Source organism: Carassius gibelio, chromosome A14 (assembly GCF_023724105.1).
Source record: "Carassius gibelio isolate Cgi1373 ecotype wild population from Czech Republic chromosome A14, carGib1.2-hapl.c, whole genome shotgun sequence".
In the NCBI taxonomy this organism is placed as follows: Eukaryota; Metazoa; Chordata; class Actinopteri; order Cypriniformes; family Cyprinidae; genus Carassius; species Carassius gibelio.
Window position 1 is genome coordinate 2,198,343 of NC_068384.1, and position 19,406 is coordinate 2,217,748.

At 37.0% G+C, this 19,406-nt stretch overlaps 1 protein-coding gene across 1 annotated transcript in view; it reads left to right on the forward strand.

The window, feature by feature from the left end:
• LOC128027223 (vascular endothelial growth factor receptor kdr-like) overlaps positions 1-19,406 on the forward strand; it is a 36,687-nt gene that overhangs the window by 11,495 nt on the left and 5,786 nt on the right. Inside the window, exons 4-22 of the mRNA XM_052614603.1 lie at positions 473-597; positions 1,515-1,674; positions 1,813-1,949; positions 2,087-2,258; positions 2,351-2,468; positions 2,650-2,819; positions 3,625-3,781; positions 5,211-5,322; positions 8,177-8,285; positions 10,292-10,398; positions 10,805-10,940; positions 11,462-11,566; positions 13,008-13,121; positions 13,232-13,320; positions 13,412-13,565; positions 14,126-14,223; positions 14,793-14,915; positions 15,314-15,425; positions 17,423-17,522. Coding sequence (XP_052470563.1) covers positions 473-597; positions 1,515-1,674; positions 1,813-1,949; positions 2,087-2,258; positions 2,351-2,468; positions 2,650-2,819; positions 3,625-3,781; positions 5,211-5,322; positions 8,177-8,285; positions 10,292-10,398; positions 10,805-10,940; positions 11,462-11,566; positions 13,008-13,121; positions 13,232-13,320; positions 13,412-13,565; positions 14,126-14,223; positions 14,793-14,915; positions 15,314-15,425; positions 17,423-17,522 — 2,398 coding nt within the window. The remainder of the gene's footprint in view (positions 1-472; positions 598-1,514; positions 1,675-1,812; positions 1,950-2,086; positions 2,259-2,350; positions 2,469-2,649; positions 2,820-3,624; positions 3,782-5,210; positions 5,323-8,176; positions 8,286-10,291; positions 10,399-10,804; positions 10,941-11,461; positions 11,567-13,007; positions 13,122-13,231; positions 13,321-13,411; positions 13,566-14,125; positions 14,224-14,792; positions 14,916-15,313; positions 15,426-17,422; positions 17,523-19,406) is intronic.

Below are 19,406 nucleotides of genomic sequence, written 5' to 3' on the forward strand. Positions count from 1 at the left end.
ATACAGCCAATTTAGAACCTGATAGTCCCCTGGCTCATCTCACTATGTTATTCCACTGTTTATGCGAGATAAGTTTGTTTAAAAAATGTATTTTATTACATGAACACTGCCAGCACACAGAAGATCTTGTTTGTTTAATCACACCAATTTCACAGCAGAGCTGTACAGTAACATCCCTTCCTGCCAAGCTGTTTCTGTTTCTTTATCCAGCAGCCTGTGTGGCAGTTTGCTGTTTAAAGAGAAAAATGATCTGACTTTATCTGGGATATTTAATTGCTCCTCTAGGATGGATGTCTAGGCATGTATTCGAAGAATTCACTGATATAAGATTAAATACTTTTAAAAATGCCATTTCAATTCATAAGTGATTTAATGAATTATTCTGTTTGTGGTCAGTAAATTAGATTTGTGCTAAACAAACTGTTATTATTTTTGTTAACTGTATTATTTCGTGCTTGATTTTAAACCACAGATCACAATCATCCGTTTGTGGAGGCTAACAATTCACCAAACCTGCTTTTTGCATATCGGAACGAACCTTTTCTCGTGGTCCCATGCAGAACAACATCCCCAAATCAAAGTGTTATCCTTGAGACTGTGAGTATTTTCTATGTTCGTTTTTGAACCCACTGAATGTAAAAATATTCACATATAATTTTAGGCTGTATAGAATGGAGGTGAAAGTTTACCTGCTTTCCATGCCCCAGAAGCCTTGAATATGAAAAAAGAGGATGTGTTTTGTATGGACTGACATTGAAGAATGCCTTGGACCATGGAGTTTCTCATACCCATCAAAGCCCTGAGCATTTGTATTCAGATAGAGACAGTTTGCCATAGCTCAGGGAAGCTCAAGGAGGCCTAAGGAGCCACTCTGTCTGCTTCCTGTGAGAACAGGAAGGTAGTGTTATACTGTTGTTTTCACTCAAAATAGAAACTCAGTCTATAAATAAAATACCTTTTTTACAAATCATGTCCATGAAGACTAGGTTATGGAAAAAAAACTGGTCCAGTTCACCAAAAATGTTTTTATTTCATTTACATTTTATTTTATGTATACTAGCAAGAGGCTTCTTACATAATATGTGAAAGCAGTAGCTTTAATCCTTCAAACTGCACTGGCAGCAAACAGCTTAAATCATAGTGTTTTATCCCCAATGGCCATGTAGTGGGTCTATGGTAATTTCTCACAGTTTTTGCTATGGATAAACACTTCTAGGCCAGATGGCACAGATAGTTATGTGACCTTTCTGCCATTGGAAGATCCTTGGCAGTCTTTCCTGTTTCCTTCCTTCCCTTGTTTCCTAGCAGGGCACTTTGACTTCGAACAAACAAAAGAAGTGAAATGGAGTATACAAATCAACTATGATCAGTTCCTCACAGACAGGTCTTGCTCATTACTGGATGGGCTACTAATCATGGGCTGTAAAAGCTTCACAAAACTTTTCTTCTTCACTGAAAGAACCATCACTTATATTTAAAGGAAGCTTAAGAAATTCTCTCCTCTTGCTCTTCAGATGAATCCTATGTCAGATCTTGTAAAAAGTGAGGTGGAGTGGGATCCAAAGAGAGGATTCAAGATTCCCTTGAAACCTGAAGACAGCTACCTACTGATTATATGTACGACCAGTGTGGATAACAAAACATTTTCACTGGACTACATCCTCATAAGGCAAAGTGAGTAATTTTGATTAAGGAGAAAATCGCAGTTACCGTACCCAATTACCTTTTGAAACCTGTCATTGAAAATTACAAAAGCTTTTCATCATGACATAATCTGAATTCATGCTGGTGCCTCGTGTTCTCTGTGCCTAGCGTTGGAGCTGAAAAACACTGCCATCGAACCAGAACGACCAAAATTATTGGTCGGTGACACCCTGGTCCTCGGCTGCTCTGCAGAGACCACTTACAACGGCAGAATTGACTTTGAGTGGCAGTTCCCTAAGAGTCGGGTGAGTTATCAGGAGATGATAAGATGCTAAAGATGCTGGAGTTTTACCTTAAGACGTGCTGTATTAGATTGCTAGATGAGTACACATGTGAAGCTTGCCTGACTGATATCCTCTGAACTTCCTGTCTATGCTTTTAGATCAATCGCGCTCACCATTATAACAAGACAAGGGACCAACCTGGCAAAGTCATCATGATGACTAACACATTAATCGTGCCTAATGTGACAATGGAGGACAAAGGCACTTATGTGTGCATATCATCAAATGAAGAGAAAAGGATTGAAGTTTCAACTATAGTTACTATATACAGTAAGGATGTGATGTTATGCCACTACCTAACACACTTTTGTACGTGCTTTTATAAAAAAGTTTAATACATTTCTTTCTGTTTGTCTCTACAGAGCATCCATTCCTTAATGTGACCCATGATAAACGCAACTTTATCTCTACTGTAGAGGATAGAAAGGTGCAGTTTGAGCCACGGGTCAATGCCTTGCCCGCACCAGACAGAGTGTTGTGGTAAATTCATGCTTTTCATTAAAAAAATAAAATAAATAAATAAATAAAGATATGTGACTTGGATGCCATGAGAGGAATTTGATGTGTAGTAACCAACTAAAAGTATTCCACTAATATTGAATTTATTGTATGATTATTGTATTGACTGGGTCTTATTTTTTTCTGCTGCCTATTTGTACAGGTACAAAGATGGAGTTGCCATTTCAGAAAATTCCACATGTTATGAGACAGCCGGCTACAACCTCACCATAAAACAAGTGATGCAGAAGGATGCTGGGATTTTCACTATCGCTCTGTCGAACCTGGAGAAGGGTCTCTACAGAAACCTCAGCTACAAGCTGGAAGTCAGAGGTAATGCAGAAACCTGTATGGACTGCACATGATTATGATCAGAGTTTTCTCTGTTGCATGCAGTACTGGACCAAATAAGGCTGCCACAACTTAAGACAAAACACTAGTATAAATAGCTAACAGAACAAAATAAAACAGTTTTAGTTGCATTTTAATTACAAGTACATAAAGCCAAACAGATTCTTATGAAAATATTATGTGTTAGGGAGAAAGCAAAATAAGCTGATGAATTGAAATGCTCTTCTCAAAAAGCTTTGGAATTTGCTTTCAAAACTGAGATTTTAATAATGTGCTGACCGGATTTATGCTGCATTTTTGGAAACCTTCCATCCCACAATGTATACAAGTATGATTACCCCCTCTGCTCTAATATAAAATCTTTATATTAATGCTTCTCTGTCCTCAACCTGAAACAAAGTATATGACATTACAGACCCAAAAGCAAAACCAAGGTCAAAAACAATAGAAAGAGAATTAAGAGATTTTTAGAGAGAATTATTTTTGGGGATCATTCATCAAATGGTGAAATCTGCCTGATGCTTAATCTTCAAACATGCTTTAAACATTTTCTCCATCATGGGGATGGAGGTGCATATATGCACTTCAATGAGATCTATATAGGCAATATTGCTGCCCATTTTCTCTGTATTGAAGTTCATATAAACCTGCATATTCTTATTCTTCCATATTGGAGTTATGAGGTGAAAGTTTTTTAGTGTTAGCCAATGATCTTCAAATGATCTGTATTCTTTTCTCGGACTGACCATTTAAATGACTGATGATCTGTATGTCCACATGCACACAGTGAAGCCAAATATCTTTGAGGAGGATGTGGCTCCAGGTGGCCTACAAACTTACAAATATAATGAGGGGCACCAGCTCAGCTGCACTGCATTTGGTGTTCCCATGCCAAACATTACCTGGTTTTGGGAACCTTGTGACCCCAGACCTCATCTTACAGAGTAAGTCAATAATACACACAAAAAAATCAGTTGTCATTCTCTTGTTTGGGAGATTTTTTTTCTTGGTGAGGTGTTAATATCAATGATGGATGTTTGCCTTTACCCACAGCTCTCATTATTCAAATGAACTGCATCTGTTTCCTTGATATCAGGCCAAAATAAAGTATGCTTATTGATGAAAAATAGCCCCAAAACTGCATTTTGTAGTCTCTGGCTCTGTAAATGAAGGATGATTTATTATTCTCATTCCCCAAGCTTGCATTGTGCTGAAAGCAAGAGTATTGCAGTGTAAATACCAGCCTTTTAGTGAACCTTTATTGATGCTACGAATGTCCCCTAAACTTAGTTGGTGTGTCATGACAAGGTTTTGTCGTAATTGAGAGTAATTATTTGTTAAGGAGTACTGCCAATTTTACAAAAATACCATTTTGGCTGTTTTAAATACAATCAGAGATGACAGTAAACATAAGAGCTCATAATATAGATGGTGAGAAGTCCTGATTTTAAACATCTAATGAGAGAGGTACATTGAAGGGTAATTGCAGTGCCCTAGTTGGAAGGAAATACAGAACAATTCTTTATTTTCAGTAGAATGAATTTATTTCTTGAGAAGTGACCAAAAGAAAAAGTAGCTACGTTCACACTGCCAGATTTGGGAGTTGTGGGAGTGAATGCCCTACATGATCATATTTTAGTTGTGATGTGCCATTAAGTGTCCATAAAATCAGTGTTTTGTTGGAAGGGTCCCATTTTAGAGATCTCATTATTGGGTTCATGAAAGTGATCTCTCAGAGGTCTTCTTAATCAAGGGGCGCTGAGAAGTTATCAGCTGTCCCATGTTGACCATGAAGGTCTGGGATCAGCCTTATCTCAGCTAACCAGAGACTGGGGGTGTTTCCTTTGAACAGTGACACAAGACTCAGCCCTTCCTGTCATGCTGTGGTTTCCTCTCCGACCCCGACTCTCATTAATCCGATTGTTCCTCCACTCAGATCGATGCAAAATAGGTCTTTGGTCCCCTGCGGGTTCAAGGCATAAAACACATGAATTGATATATGGTGCTCACATTCTGAAAATAAATTTTAAAAAACATTCATCGTATTCCATGATACGTTATGTTCAACAGCAGAAGATAAACGTATCTGAAAAACATTTGTTAAAAAAAGTTAATTTGCCCAGCAGTTTCCTCTTCTTTTTTTTTAAGGGAAGACCTGTTTCTCACTGAAAGTAGAGGGCATTCTCTGAAATATTTTTGCTGTATACCTTTGTATTTCTTTGTGTACATCCTGCTTTGATGTAAAAAGGCAAAACGTCCTCCGTAAACTCCAGAGCAGTATCCATCGTTATTGTATCAGAAATATGATTTCTTATTACAGATGATTGTTCAACAATTATGATTTCTGTAAATGTGTGTGTTTTTGGCTGATAGGTGCAAACCATACACTGACCCTCTTCCTGTTGGAGAGTCACACAACCATTATCCTCATAATCTGATTAAGGATGTCACCAGCAAGGTTGAATTATTGAACAGTAAAAATAAGGTATGTATTACAGTATGTGCAATTTTGTTATTTATTTGTAATATTTTTTTTTACTTCAAAGATGCACTTCTTTTTGTACCCTTAATTAAGTTTTATGCATAAAGAAATTTGTATATTTTTTGAAAAATGTTTTAAAATTATGAGCATTCACGTGAAAAAAAAAGAAGCTGTTTATTGTATTTTACATGGAGCAGGTTTCGTCATTGGATGTTGAGATGACATGACCAGACAACATGTAAATTATTTTTATCTTGTTAATAACTCATGTTATTGCTTTCATAGTGGCTAACTGAAAATGCTGCTTTGCTTCAGTGTTATTGGTTAATGAAAATTTTGCATGACGCTATATCCACAGTCAGTCATACTGTGTTGATGACTGTCATACTGCTTACATAAAAAAATACTAGTGTACCTTTAAAAATGTAAAAGACTTGATAGTTAAATATATGCAATCTGACAAAATGGAACAATTAAGTGGAAATTAATTAGTTTAAATGTCTGCAAGTCACATAATGCTGAAACTGGGTTGCTCATCCAGATTAATGATACTTTCAGCTTCATTTCGGTCCGAAGTAATTTACCTCAAAATACTGCAATTTATGTGCTCATAAAAAAACTGATTTCCAAGGTGAAAGGGAAGAAACCAAATCTGATGTACAACATACATCTGTCTTTCATTTAAAACTCACTGAGTCTATTGAACATTCACATCACCAAATTGTCCCTTTAGAATGCATTTTGAGAAAATAAGTCTCAATATAATAAACCACAAAAAAGCATCAATCTGCATTATGTTTCTAAACAGCGCAGTCCACTTCAGTAGTCTTATATGGCTGAAGTATAAATAGATTAGTGAAGAATGACATTCAGTGTGAGTGCATGTGAGTGACTATGTGTGTGTTCTCCCCTAATGAAACTGATAGCTGAGGCTCATTTAGCTCTACTGTGAATTATGTTACGCTTCAGTCACCTTCAGTGGAGAACAGAGGCCAGTTAACAGGGCAGCTGCTGCTTTGACTTTATACTGATATATCAGTCCATCTTACTGAGCGAACTGAAGCCAGTAAAATCCTCATAAACAGAACTTTCTCCCAGGACTTTTCATGCACTGAATGTTGATTGTTTCAGGCCTGTTTTCAAATACATGCGATGACTTCCAATGCTATCTATGTACAGGGCACTCAACTTATGTGTTCCACAGTATCCATTGTTGTTTGCTTAGATCGATATCTTATGTCTGTCACTCTGTTATTCTTTGTTTGTGCTGCCAAATGTTACAGTGAACGCTGCAGATATTTTGGAGAACATCCCAAGAGGCCTTATTACCAAAACCACTCACCCAAAACTTAATAAAGCAAAGGTTTTCATTTCATTTGTAGAATTATCTTTCTACAGTTCAGTGTGACTGTGCGTGGAGCTGCTGTAACCTACCAGGTCAAGCATGTATTCAACTGCAAGCCTGTTGAATGATGTTTAGTCACCACCAAAAATATAAGCTTACAGCTAGATTTTCCTTACAGCAAGATTTATGTTACACCGTATATTCATGTCATCTAAAACCAATCATGCCTGCCCTCCCTTGTGCTAGGAGGTTCGTTCTCACCATGGAGTAGGTGTAATTTTTTAGCTTAGCTGTATTTAAAGGCTTTTGTGACAAATATATGATGCTTTGCAGGGATGAAGCACAGCGGTCAGTGATAACAAGGCCCCATTTAACAGGGTGGGATTTGTTTAGGGTGAATTCCTTTCTGTCACCTCATATAAATTTCCCAGCACAGTGAATAACAGCCTGGTAAGAGTTCATCTACTGTATGGTGCCTTGTAAACAGAGAATAAGAAAGGGCCGTCACAGCAGCTAAAAGACTAAATAGGAAGGTCACTCTGAATTTCTGGCTACACCTTTAGACTGAGAGAAATGCTAAATGTCACTCAGGAAATTTGACATTGAGTTTATCCAGTTTGTGAATATTGTACTATCTATGATGAGATTAATTAGCATGGGCAAAGAGGTTTGCTTACACTGAAAAGTATGACAGTTAATTTAAAAACAACAGAGAGCCTTGTTTTTCAGGTATATTTTAGTGCAGTGTGCCAATAAAAATCAGCTACATGTAACAAGTCCACAGATTTACATTAAATGAGCTCCACATCTCATCTCTGTCTGTCCAGCATGGTAATGTTGGCTACAAAAGAAATCCTAACCTTTGCAAAAATTATTTTGCATTAAATATGTCTGTTCTGCATCTTTACAAACTAAAACGGGGGAAAAAAATTAAATACCTGTTGTTCAGAGCCAAAGTCATGCTTCTTACATTTCAAATACGTATTATAAACAGTCTGTGAACCCCAGTAAGTAAGCTGAAGAATGAGTACATTGCTCCAGAAATACACCCAGAGTGTTTTATACCTTTGACGTGACGGCCAGAAAAACAGATGTTGTTTGAAACTGAAAAAAGAGCTCCGGAATCTGGTATTTTGCCAAAAATCTGCATTATTATTAGTATGTCTGCATAGGCTATTAATGAGTTCCATTTGAATGGTGACTGGGTTAAGTCTGGCATTTTTAAATGTGTATCAGGAAATGACAGGGAACACAGGCACACCTTCTTTGCTGTGCTCTCTGTGCTGTTTTTGGCTCAACACTGCAGATGTAGTCTACGAAGCACGTGAGGCTCAGTGTAAAAAGGTCCAGTTGTGACCCATCTACTTGTAGATAATAAATGCCTCAAAGTTTAATATCATAAATTGTAGGTACTGAGATACATGTTATTGTGTTATTCCTGTTAAAAGAGCATTGTGTTATTTTCTCAAATTACGGATTTACATTCCTAATGATCTTTATCCATTTCTTTAGACTGTAAGCACTCTGGTGGTGGAAAAAGCTAATGTGTCTGGATTCTACTACTGTACAGCAAAGAATGAACTTGGGAACCAGACTATGAGAATCCCCTTCTTAGTGCATAGTAAGTGGACCATTTTTTATTTACCTAAAGTAAAAATTCTACTTTTTTTATAATTCCACTAAAATCTGTGGCAATTTGTCTTTATTGATTTTATTTTATTTTATTCATTTGATTCTACCACACATGTCCAAAATATCAGTGTGGTACTGTCGTGCTTTTTACTTCCTAAATGTTTGTGTGAGTGTGTGTTTTTATATATATGTATATATATATATATATATATATATATATATATATATATATATATATATATATATATATATATATATATATATATATATATATATATATATATATACACGCACACAATCACACACGCCACACACACACACACACACACACACACACATACACATACGCAAACACACATAAACACATATATTTTCACAGAACAAATTTTATTTTTTATATTTCACAAATTCCATCTTTTTATGTAGTCTATTAACACTTTTTTATCACATGGTGAATTTTGGCAGATTTGTGACTGAATTCTGGACAGTAAACATGCTTATGATTTAGTAGTATTGAAACAATTTTGCCATAAAAAGCTCCTCACTCCAGGCAAAGTCTTGTAACTCCCCTCCCTGTTCTGCTTCTGCTTACATACTTTGGAATGGACTGTGGTACTGGTATGCCAATCATGGTTTTGTATCGAATCACTTTATTATGTAGCTGACCGGGTTCAAATGTGTTTGAAATTAGAGGCTCATTACATAATGAAGAGTGTGTCAGCTATCAGAGTCTTCAGAGTTACCTAGATTAGAATGATGAGGAAAAAATGAGCTGGAATCAATATCAGACGAGACGAGAAAAATTAGAACTGTGCACTAAAAATGAAGATGGATAAAATGGTGGATGTCAAGTGGCATGTCTCCAGAACAGAGCTGAAAACCCCAGAGAATATGCTTTGCTATGCAAAAGGTGAAGATGACTTTATGCACAGGAATGCTGGTCAGAGGGATGAAATAGTAATAACAGCTGTCTTCTCTGGTGGGACATATATTGCTGTGAATAAACAATCATTTTGCCAGCTCTCTGGAGGCCTGGCCTTAAGTCTGGTTCCTATTGTAATGTTTCAGGTCAGCCATCACTGCCGCCATTCGCCAACAACGTGCTTCCAATTAGGAGTGATGAAACAGGAAATAACTGCAAATTTCACATTCCTGGCATTGCAGTGTACAGCTCTGTGTGTAGTGTGGGCCAAGAACAATCTCTTTCAACAGTACATATATAGCGTAGTTTCAGGTTTCAGATTATGCATAAAAAGCACGCAATAAATGCATCATGTTGACTTTCCATCCTGCTTTTTAATGTCTTATTTTATTTTATCTTCAATAGATCAGACACATATAGTAAATAGCCTTTTTTGCCCAAACTTTAAATAACTATTGAATGAGAATGACGGACTAAGGCTGCCAGGAATACCATGCAAATTCCTAAAATTCCCATAAAATTATTTTATGATGGGGGAGATAAAGTCAGGGTCCTCTCACAAGGGAGTTGACTTCTTCATAGTCTTTAAGGATATTCAGTAATGACCAATGAGAAATGTCTTTAAAGAAGAAGAGAGTTTGAATTTCAAAAGGACCTTTCCAAAAAAAAGTTCTTGTGCCTGCACCCCTCAAAGCCAACTGCAACACTCATCTCAGTAGTGAAATTCAGTTACACAAAAAACTGGCTTGACTTGATTTAACAAACCCAAGCCAAACACATTAACTTAAAGAGAGCAGAGTGTGTTGTGACAAACTGTGTAGGTCAGATCAGAATCAAATTTACTGTAGTGCAAAGGCAGAAAGTATGGCATGATCCAGTTTACATTGTGAAATGTGGTTTTGTATTTGGTATACTTGGTATGTGACTACATGTAGGAATATTATTAAAAACATGTGCAGATAAAATTTGTTAGACAAAAGCAATGTGTTGTTTAATATTTATTAGACAAAATCACTGTGATGAATATGGTACACATGGTTCTTTAACTGAAAACATGTTGTTTCCGCATTCAGGAGAAGAGAGTAAACCAAATATTGAGGTGATCATTTTAGTGTCTACTGGAGCAGCAGCAACATTTCTTTGGATAATGCTTATTCTCTTAATCCGTAAACTAAGAAAGGTAAGGACATGACTATAACTATATGTAAACTGTAACTGAACTACTGTAGGAGTAGTCTCTTATGATTACAGTATAAAAACTCTTACAGTTAAAATATCTTATTACTATTTTTATTTATTTTACAAATTTTACATAATTTATTTCTGTGATTTCTGTCATCACTCCATTCTTTTGCGATATTTACTCTAAAAATGTTACATTCTACAGTGCACAGTGCACACTACTGCTTATGTAACATGCGGTCTTGATTTGTTGTTTTATTTTTGTTACTTAGTCATGGTCTTCTCTCACATCTCTTAATGATCTCATACCCAGCAGCCATGCAGTTACATAGGAAGAATTACAGAACCCTGTTCTATTTTTAAAAACATTTATTTACAAACTTACATTTATTTATTTCTACCAGCCAAGTTCAGCAGATTTAAAGACAGGGTACCTGTCCATCATCATGGATCCTGACCAGATGCCCCTTGATGAGCAGTGTGATCGTCTGCCCTATGACAGCAGCAAATGGGAGTTTCCCAGAGACCGCCTCAGACTCGGTGAGTTCAAAGATCTTTTTCATTCACTTTTACTAATTAACATTTCAGATTTACCTCTGAGAGCAAGGGAATAAAATAGCCACACATTAGATAGTTGCTGTCATTTTGGAAGAATTTGATGTAAAATGATTGATTTCATATTGAAGTCTCTTTCTTGTGGGACTAAACATGTAAGGAGATACAAAGTATCAAAGTATCAAAATACAAAGACAAACCTTTCCATACACAGCTCAACACAACTGGCTCTTTCTGCTCCTTGATTGCCTTAATCTTCAGGCCTATTGTTTGAGAACGGTGGGCATCAGGGTTGTTATGCCATTATACATCAGCAAGCCGATTCTGTCATTCAGTCTTAACTGCTCCATGAATTCTCAGTGGAGGGTCAGTAAAGCAGTAACAACCTCGGCAGGCTGTTTTAATTACAGCCTCACATCTTTTCTGACAGGGCATCCTGCCTGATTTATGAGCCCCAGGACATGGCTAGCTCATGCAGATTCTCTCTCTCTTTCTCTCCCTAACAGGTAAAACTGTGGGCCATGGAGCATTTGGAAAAGTTGTAGAGGCCTCTGCATTTGGCATAGACAAGATTTCTACTTGCAAAACGGTGGCAGTGAAAATGCTGAAAGGTATCTGTGATCTATGTGTCAGTGTTATCCAAAAGCAAATTACAAATTACAGTTTGAGTTGAAAGCTAAAGAGACAAATCTAAATTGACATGCAGCGTTATGGCAGTGTTGAATACACACTGATCCAGTATATTGAATGCAAATGTAAATCAGATATTGAAAACAGAAGCCCATAGTGGATCTTTTGGTTTTTGTTCATGTTTCTTGAGTGCATACGAAAATAATTGGCAGCTCTTTAGGATATTGCATGTTGCAAACCTTGGACAACAGCTTATGTACGTGAACTGAATGTGCAAATACTCACTTAGCATTTTTTCAATGACCCTTGAACAGATGTTTCTTAGATCACACCGAACCAGAACCAGCATGCTTTACGTAATGTGTTTGCTATTTTATTGCTTACTTGCAAAATGTCCGCTGTAATACAACAATATTGAAACAACACAGGGAATTTGTGTAATGCTTTCAAGTAAAACAGATATTTTGTTCTAGTAGGACTGTATCCTCTTGTGGTTAAACTCTGTTTGTTTAGTGATGGTGCGTTCTTGCAGAGTGATGAGCGCCGCTCTGGTGGTGGTGTTTTGTCTGTTCTTGATGGTGATAAATCTGTCAACTTGTGTTTTTCCACTAATGTTATTACATCAGTCATCCCTGTGCATTAGACATAGAACTCTAGTAAGAATGATGCCTCCCTATGCACCACAGGTCACCTCTTAATAAAAAGCAGTTCCCTTCATTTAAATCCCTTCAAATTATTAAATGTGCTGTCTTCACACATTTTATTTCCAGTTTATAATATGGCCCTGCTAGATAAGCTGTCAGTGTTTCATTGTTTGTATGTTTTTTTTTAATTACCCAAAACTCTAAAAATCTAAAATGCAAAAGAAAAATTGGTCTGTCCTTCATGCTGGTTTCATACCTTCTTCTACTTTGAAACAAGGAGCGCCAATATTCCTCTCAGTAAAAGTCACTGTGTGGTGTCTTTGGTATGAATCTTGTACGAATTACTGGTCTACATCGAACATAGCTCTCCTGTGTCAATTTGATGGGTCTAAAAGACAGGAAACCTGACGTGTTAAAACAACAGCCCACAGTCTGACTTCACGACCTCAAAAGGTCACCAGGATAATGTTCCTGACCACATATTTCCCTAGAATGATGTGCAAACTACAGAGAAACTGAAAAAAAAACACTTTCTGTTTCTCTCGTTCAAATCCTTATGACAGTTTATAACAATGTTGCCGCCGGATCTGCGCACTATAATTTATGATGTGCATTAGGTTGTCTGTTCAAGTTGTGTGAGCCCCTTGATTATCCTGAATTATAAATCATGCTTGAGTCCATCGCCACAAAAACATACATTTTCGTAAAATTCCAAACAAAAATCCTTTCCGATCATGTAAGACACTCCATTAATTCGTTTTTTCTCTCCACTTAATAGCGGGAGCTACAAATAACGAGTGGAGAGCTTTAATGTCTGAACTGAAGATTCTGATCCACATCGGTCATCATCTCAACGTGGTCAATCTGCTCGGAGCCTGCACAAAGCGCGGAGGTTAGAGGAAGCTGACAGAGAGAATTCAACCATGCTGATATGAGAACTTTGTAACATTTTCTGAAACTTTTTCCTCTCTATTTTTACATTTTTGTTTGGTGTACGCTCAGATCCGCTAATGATCATCGTGGAATACTGCAAGTATGGAAATCTTTCCAACTACTTGAGAAGTAGGAGGGGTGACTTTGTGGTTCACAGAGTAAGCAGTAAAGTCTCTTGTTCATTTAAGCAGTGATTTGACATGATGACACATGATATTGACCCAGAATGTATGCTGATAACATCCACAGTCTCAGGACTCTAAGGCTCTGCATTCCAGCTCCGGGTGTGATCTGAGCGAGCTCATCAAGCACAGGTTGGAGAGCGTGGCCAGCACTGGAAGTTCAACCAGCTCCGGCTTCATTGAAGATAAGAGCTACTGTGACTCGGAGGAAGAGGAGGAAGGTAGCGACCTAGTGTCTTCCTTCCCTTTTCCCCTCCTCCCTCTCAACCCCTCACCTCTACCCCACCCTCTCTGCTCTTAAGGCTACACTGATTGTTTTTTCCCCTTCAGTCTGATAGGTGACTTCCTCAGACATTCATAAATGCAACTGATATTTTGTACGAGCCACTGTCACCCACTGCGTGCAGAGCTAGTCTGCTGTGGGTACTGTACATTGGGTCGTGCTGTCCCATGCCGGTTATTTCTGGTTTGATAAACTGTTTACTCAGGTGGATGATCCACCCAAAAGCCTCTCACTTGAGTATCAATGACAAAGTGCACGTCGCAGTCTGCATCTAAAAAAAGAAGACACATTTCATTGTCTCCCTATGGGATGTGTGAAATTATGAAAGCAAAAATATTACAACTTTATCAAGGGTTTGAAAGAGGATCCAAACTTCACAGATGTGTAGTAAAACAGATTTTTGGAAATTCTGTTTCTTTTTTTTTTTTGCCTTCCAAAACTTGCATAACAAAACAATGGTTTTGATTTAGCTAATACCCTTTTACCCTTTTCTTGCAGAGCAAGAGGATTTGTATAAGAAAGTTCTCACTCTGGAAGACTTGATTTGCTACAGCTTTCAAGTGGCTAAAGGCATGGAGTTCTTGGCTTCAAGAAAAGTAAGAAACACACTTTCTCTGGATTTCATATCAAATAGCTCTCACCCTTGCAATGAATCATTGTATTCTTAGTTTGTAATGGCAGCCCATTATAATACCAATTTCCTTTTTTAAATAATTTTCTGGCTCTTAATGTTTTACATTAGTAATCAATCTCTGTATTTTGGCAACACTTTGAGAAGCTTGTCTAAAACTACTAATTATAATTACTTATCAAATTACTTTATTTATCCAGCCCATTCACACACATCCAGCAGATTAGATTAATTGCCACACATTAAGATGTGGTTTAGCATACATCGTTTAATCTCATCTCAGGTCAGAGGTTCCCCGATAGCAGTTCCATATGTTTTACATTATCACAGCTTTTCATCATGTGCTTCATCTGACAGCGTAATGCCACACATGGTTCAAATAAGACACAAAACGCATCTTCACTACAGTCCCTTTCCCTGGTCAAGACACTGAGAGTAGAAAGAATGTACAATTATATCTTGCTATTACAATAATCTGATAGATTACGTTTTGTAGATCATAATGTAACAGGATCTCTCTTTTACTTCTACAAGTGTATTCACCGCGATCTGGCCGCACGTAACATCCTGTTGTCTGAAAACAACGTAGTAAAGATTTGCGATTTTGGACTTGCAAGAGATGTATACAAGGACCCAGATTATGTCCGCAAAGGAGACGTAAGTGTGGAAGATTATCCAATTACTTCATATCAATCGTGGATACATGTTGCAGACAGGCTGTATAATGTGCACAGTGTTTCAAAACTACTTAGTGTGATGGACACAAATGATAACAGTCCATAAACCACAGACACTGTGAATATTCATCTGGAAAAAGATCAAATGTTTCTGTTAATGCCAAGAGTCTTTGGCGTGCTGTTAGTCATTTTATAAGCCCTAATAATATTATTCTGGTCAAAGGATGTTTTCTTGTGGTCAAGTGTGAGCCAAGATGTCACACAGATTATATAATCAAATAGACAGCGTTTTATAAGCTACACTTTGTTGAACTGAATTTAATATTGGGAGTTGTTCCTTTACAGGTGAGAGTAAAATGGACTGCTTCTCTTTTTTAGGCCAGACTTCCCTTAAAGTGGATGGCTCCAGAGGCAATATTTGACAAGCTCTATACCACTCAGAGTGATGTGTGGTCTTTTGGAGTGCTTATGTGGGAGATCTTCTCTCTTGGTAAATACCATCACTGTCTTAAAAGCGTAACTCACATTCCTTTTAATTTATCTATTCATTGGAGACACACACAGCACTGTTGCAATGCTCCAGGAACTTGTAGTAATTAAAAGAGTTTACAATACTCTCTAATGTTTTATTTTATATTGACTGTTAACACAAACAATCTTGATTTAATATTTTGGGGAGATTCGATTATGAAACGAAGGTCAAAGTAATAATTTCAAGCTTTTATGAATTCAGGCATTCAGTTCTTGGAACAGTGTTTTCTGCTCTGATGTTTTCCATGAAACTAATTGTTGGCTTTTCCTTCCTTTCTTCTTTAGAGACATCTCTTAGAATTAGTTTGTTTGCTTTACTGGTTCTTTGCATTTTACACCAACATAAAAAGCCCAGACGGGATTCAGCACCCATTTCACAGTTAAACACATGAAGTACGAAAGCATCTCAGCACATGCTGTGCTTCATCATTTAAATGGAAATAAAATGAACATGAGGATACTCAATCAAAGACACCTGGCACAAACCAGGCTGCTCATGAAGTGCCCTGCGCTATCAACCTCCTCCAGATGTGGAGGGCAATAACTGTCAGCTGCTGTTAAAATTTCCTTTGGGAACTAAAAGGATTGCATTGTCAGCTTGAAAAAAAAAAGCTATTTTCATTCCACTAGTGCAACAACATCTGTGAACTTCAATGGTGTGTTTTTTGATCTTAAATAAAGGTTGGAAAACAGGAGAAATCATCTTCCATTTGATCATGTTTCAAACTGGAAATGTAGTTAGCAGGCAGCATTTAATGAAAATGTACTATAACCTTTAATGGTTTATTGTAGAGTGTCACTTTGGCACCTTTCTCATTAAAGGCTATGAGCAAACAACTTTAATGTCACCGTATTTAAAAAAAAATTATTATAAATTTCTTTAAGACGATTACCAGGGACTGGCGAGGGAGAGGGAACCCAAATGTGATTTCTATGGAGGGGAAACCATTAATAGTGTAGAAATAACATTTTTTTACAGAATTTTGCATTATAACTTTTTCATAATAACATCAAACATCATAAAACAATGCAAAGTTTTTCACAATACTAAGTAAGCACTACTTTTTTTTTTAAATGACTAACATTCTACATTATTAAAGTGGTTTCAGACTTTCACCCTCATATTAATGCATTTTTAAAGATTTGGCTTTTAAATGCATGTTGAATGTACTAGAATCAACAGTAAAATTCTCCCAGATCTATATTCACACTTAACGCAATAAACTTTGTGGGAAAATAGTAGGCCGTCATTTTGCATGTTAAAATAATGCAACATTTAGGAAAACACAATATAAATAATCCATCAGTGATATTGAAGGAATAGGATCTTAACTGATGACTCTTAGCTGTCACAACCATTGAGCTTCAGTGATTTAAGTCGGTGTCAAATAGACTAACATGAAAAGTTTAGAAAAATTATTATTGCTACTTGATAGTATCCAGGGGAGAAACATTTGCACTGCACCCAAAGTACACTCTCATGTTTTGTGTTGTGGAATTGAATTACTTATTCCTGTTTTTCTAGGCACTCCACATCTACTGCACTCTTTTCAAGTGCTGTTAATGTATTTGTTTTTAATGACTACCTAATCTATGTCAGAGGGGGGTTTAGATCATTGTTTAGTGAAGAAATGACCTTTTCTAAGATCCGTTGTAATGATCTGCATATTTTAGTGGTTATTATTAAAAGGATTTAAGTCAAGTAAATGAAAATATTTTTCTCCAAATTCACGCTGTCTTAATAACTGAGTGTTCCTGGAGAAAACAGCTTTGCACAGAAGTACAGTCAGATAGGCCCCACTGATGCTGATTGTGCAGAGGTCTTTCCCTTGATCTCTCTGTGTTCCCAACCCACTTCACAGTTTAGTGAGTTTCTTGTCAGACCCTTTGAAGTGGCCAGATCTCTATTTCATGGAAAAGTCTTGATAACCCCATTATTCTCTTTCTTCTCCCCAGGTGCCTCCCCTTACCCTGGCTTACACATTGATGAGGAATTCTGCTGCCGACTGAAGGAGGGCACCAGGATGAAAGCTCCTGAATATGCCTCCTCTGAAATGTAAGAGTCGCTCTGCTTGTGTCACTAATGTCAGGCTGTCCTGATTGAAAGCACTTTGTCAACTATACATGCAATTGTTGTGTAACAACAACCATATTGAGTATTGCAGGTACTAGAACACTTTTTTATAAGTACTTTTTTTAAAGCATAAGTGTCACATATCCTTTATTTTGTTTGTTGTTAAATAATATATGTTAGATAAACTCTAATGTAATAGAAAATTAATCTAGCATAAACACATACCTGTCCCACCTCAACTGTATACAACAATAACAAACATGCAACCAGTAATCATAATTTTCACACAATGTTACTTTTTTTTTTTTACAATAAATTAAATATTAACTCATTTTTTATTTGCATAAATTATAGTATTGATAGCATTCATCAGTATCAACCTGAAACCCTGTTACTCATTATGTTGTAAGAAAACATTAAGTGTAACAATAAAAAATAGAAATATCTCATTTGATTGCTTTGACAGAAGACTGAAGCCTTAAATGGAAACAGATTAATTATTCACTGAGTAAAAGGAAAGGAGCAGCTTCTGATTGGCAGCTGGTTTATAATGCAGTTGATGTGTGATGGATCCATTACTGACTTACACCAATGCAGCTGAAACTCAAGCTCACATTAAAGGCTTCAGACTACCTAGGCAGCATGGGGTGGCCAAACACAGTGGCAGGGCCCCTGCGAATCAGACAGGGAAACCCACTGGCAAGATACTCCCATTGTGGTTACAGGTTTAGACTGCAAGCCAAACCAAAATCTGAACGTTTTCAGATGTAACAAGATATGAGAGAAGGGGCCATGGTATCAGTTTAAAATGAGGAAAGGAAATGAAGCGGACAACTTCAGATTAGCGTTGGTTTTAAATGGGTGTGGAGAACTGAATCGCTTCAGTTTGAGAGAGAATATTCATTGCCTGTTCTCAATAACAACCCCTATTGCTGTCTATGAAGTGCTCTACTCAATCTTCATTTCAAAACTATGGGCTGGTTAGGGGTGGTAATTTTTCATATCTGATATTCTGTAACTATATCAAATCTATTGTCTCAAACATTGGGAAACCTGGACAGAGCATTTATGTTTAAAACATTGCATGTAATGCGAGTCTCACATTTGCAATCACACACACCAATTGAACATAACAAGAGGCCATGAAAGATGGTGATCGGAGATGACCTACAAAATAAAGTCCAGACCTCAGACCTGAATTGAATTTCGCACTCATAAATACAGCCTATAGTCCTCAAAACCCAAAAGTGTTTCCATTGAGCTTCAAAGAACTTGTCAAGTAGCATTGCAGATATGGCTCAGTTTAATACTGTATCAGCTGTAGCACTGATAACACTGTTCTTCAAGAGAGCAGGGAATTTGATCAAGTTTAATGATGAACAGGTTTCCACTGTCCACCAGACTTATTACCCACAGTCATTACTCAATACAATGAACTACATGCCTCAGGTTGTCATTCGTGTATTTTGCATTCACATTTCCATAAGCGTGAATACGATTTAAGAGGATATAAAACATCCTGGTGTTTCGTTGATTTCAGAGGAACAACCATTCACCATTTTTCTGGACTTCCTGTTAGTTTAAGGAGAGCTCCATCTGGATTCATTAAAATAATAAGTCCTACTAATCTCCTTCACAGTCCATGAGAAGAATACCTCCTCTCTGATCACTGACATATTCAAGCCCAGATGGATATATTAGTTGATTAGCATAAGGAAGTAATGAGTCATCAGCTAGTACAGTAATTTTTCCATACTCCAAACTGCACAGTGTTGTGCTAATCAGACAGGATCAGAGAGTTTCATGGGTAACAGACTTTATTTATATAAGGACCTGTGAGGGCAACATCATAGTATCAACAGGATA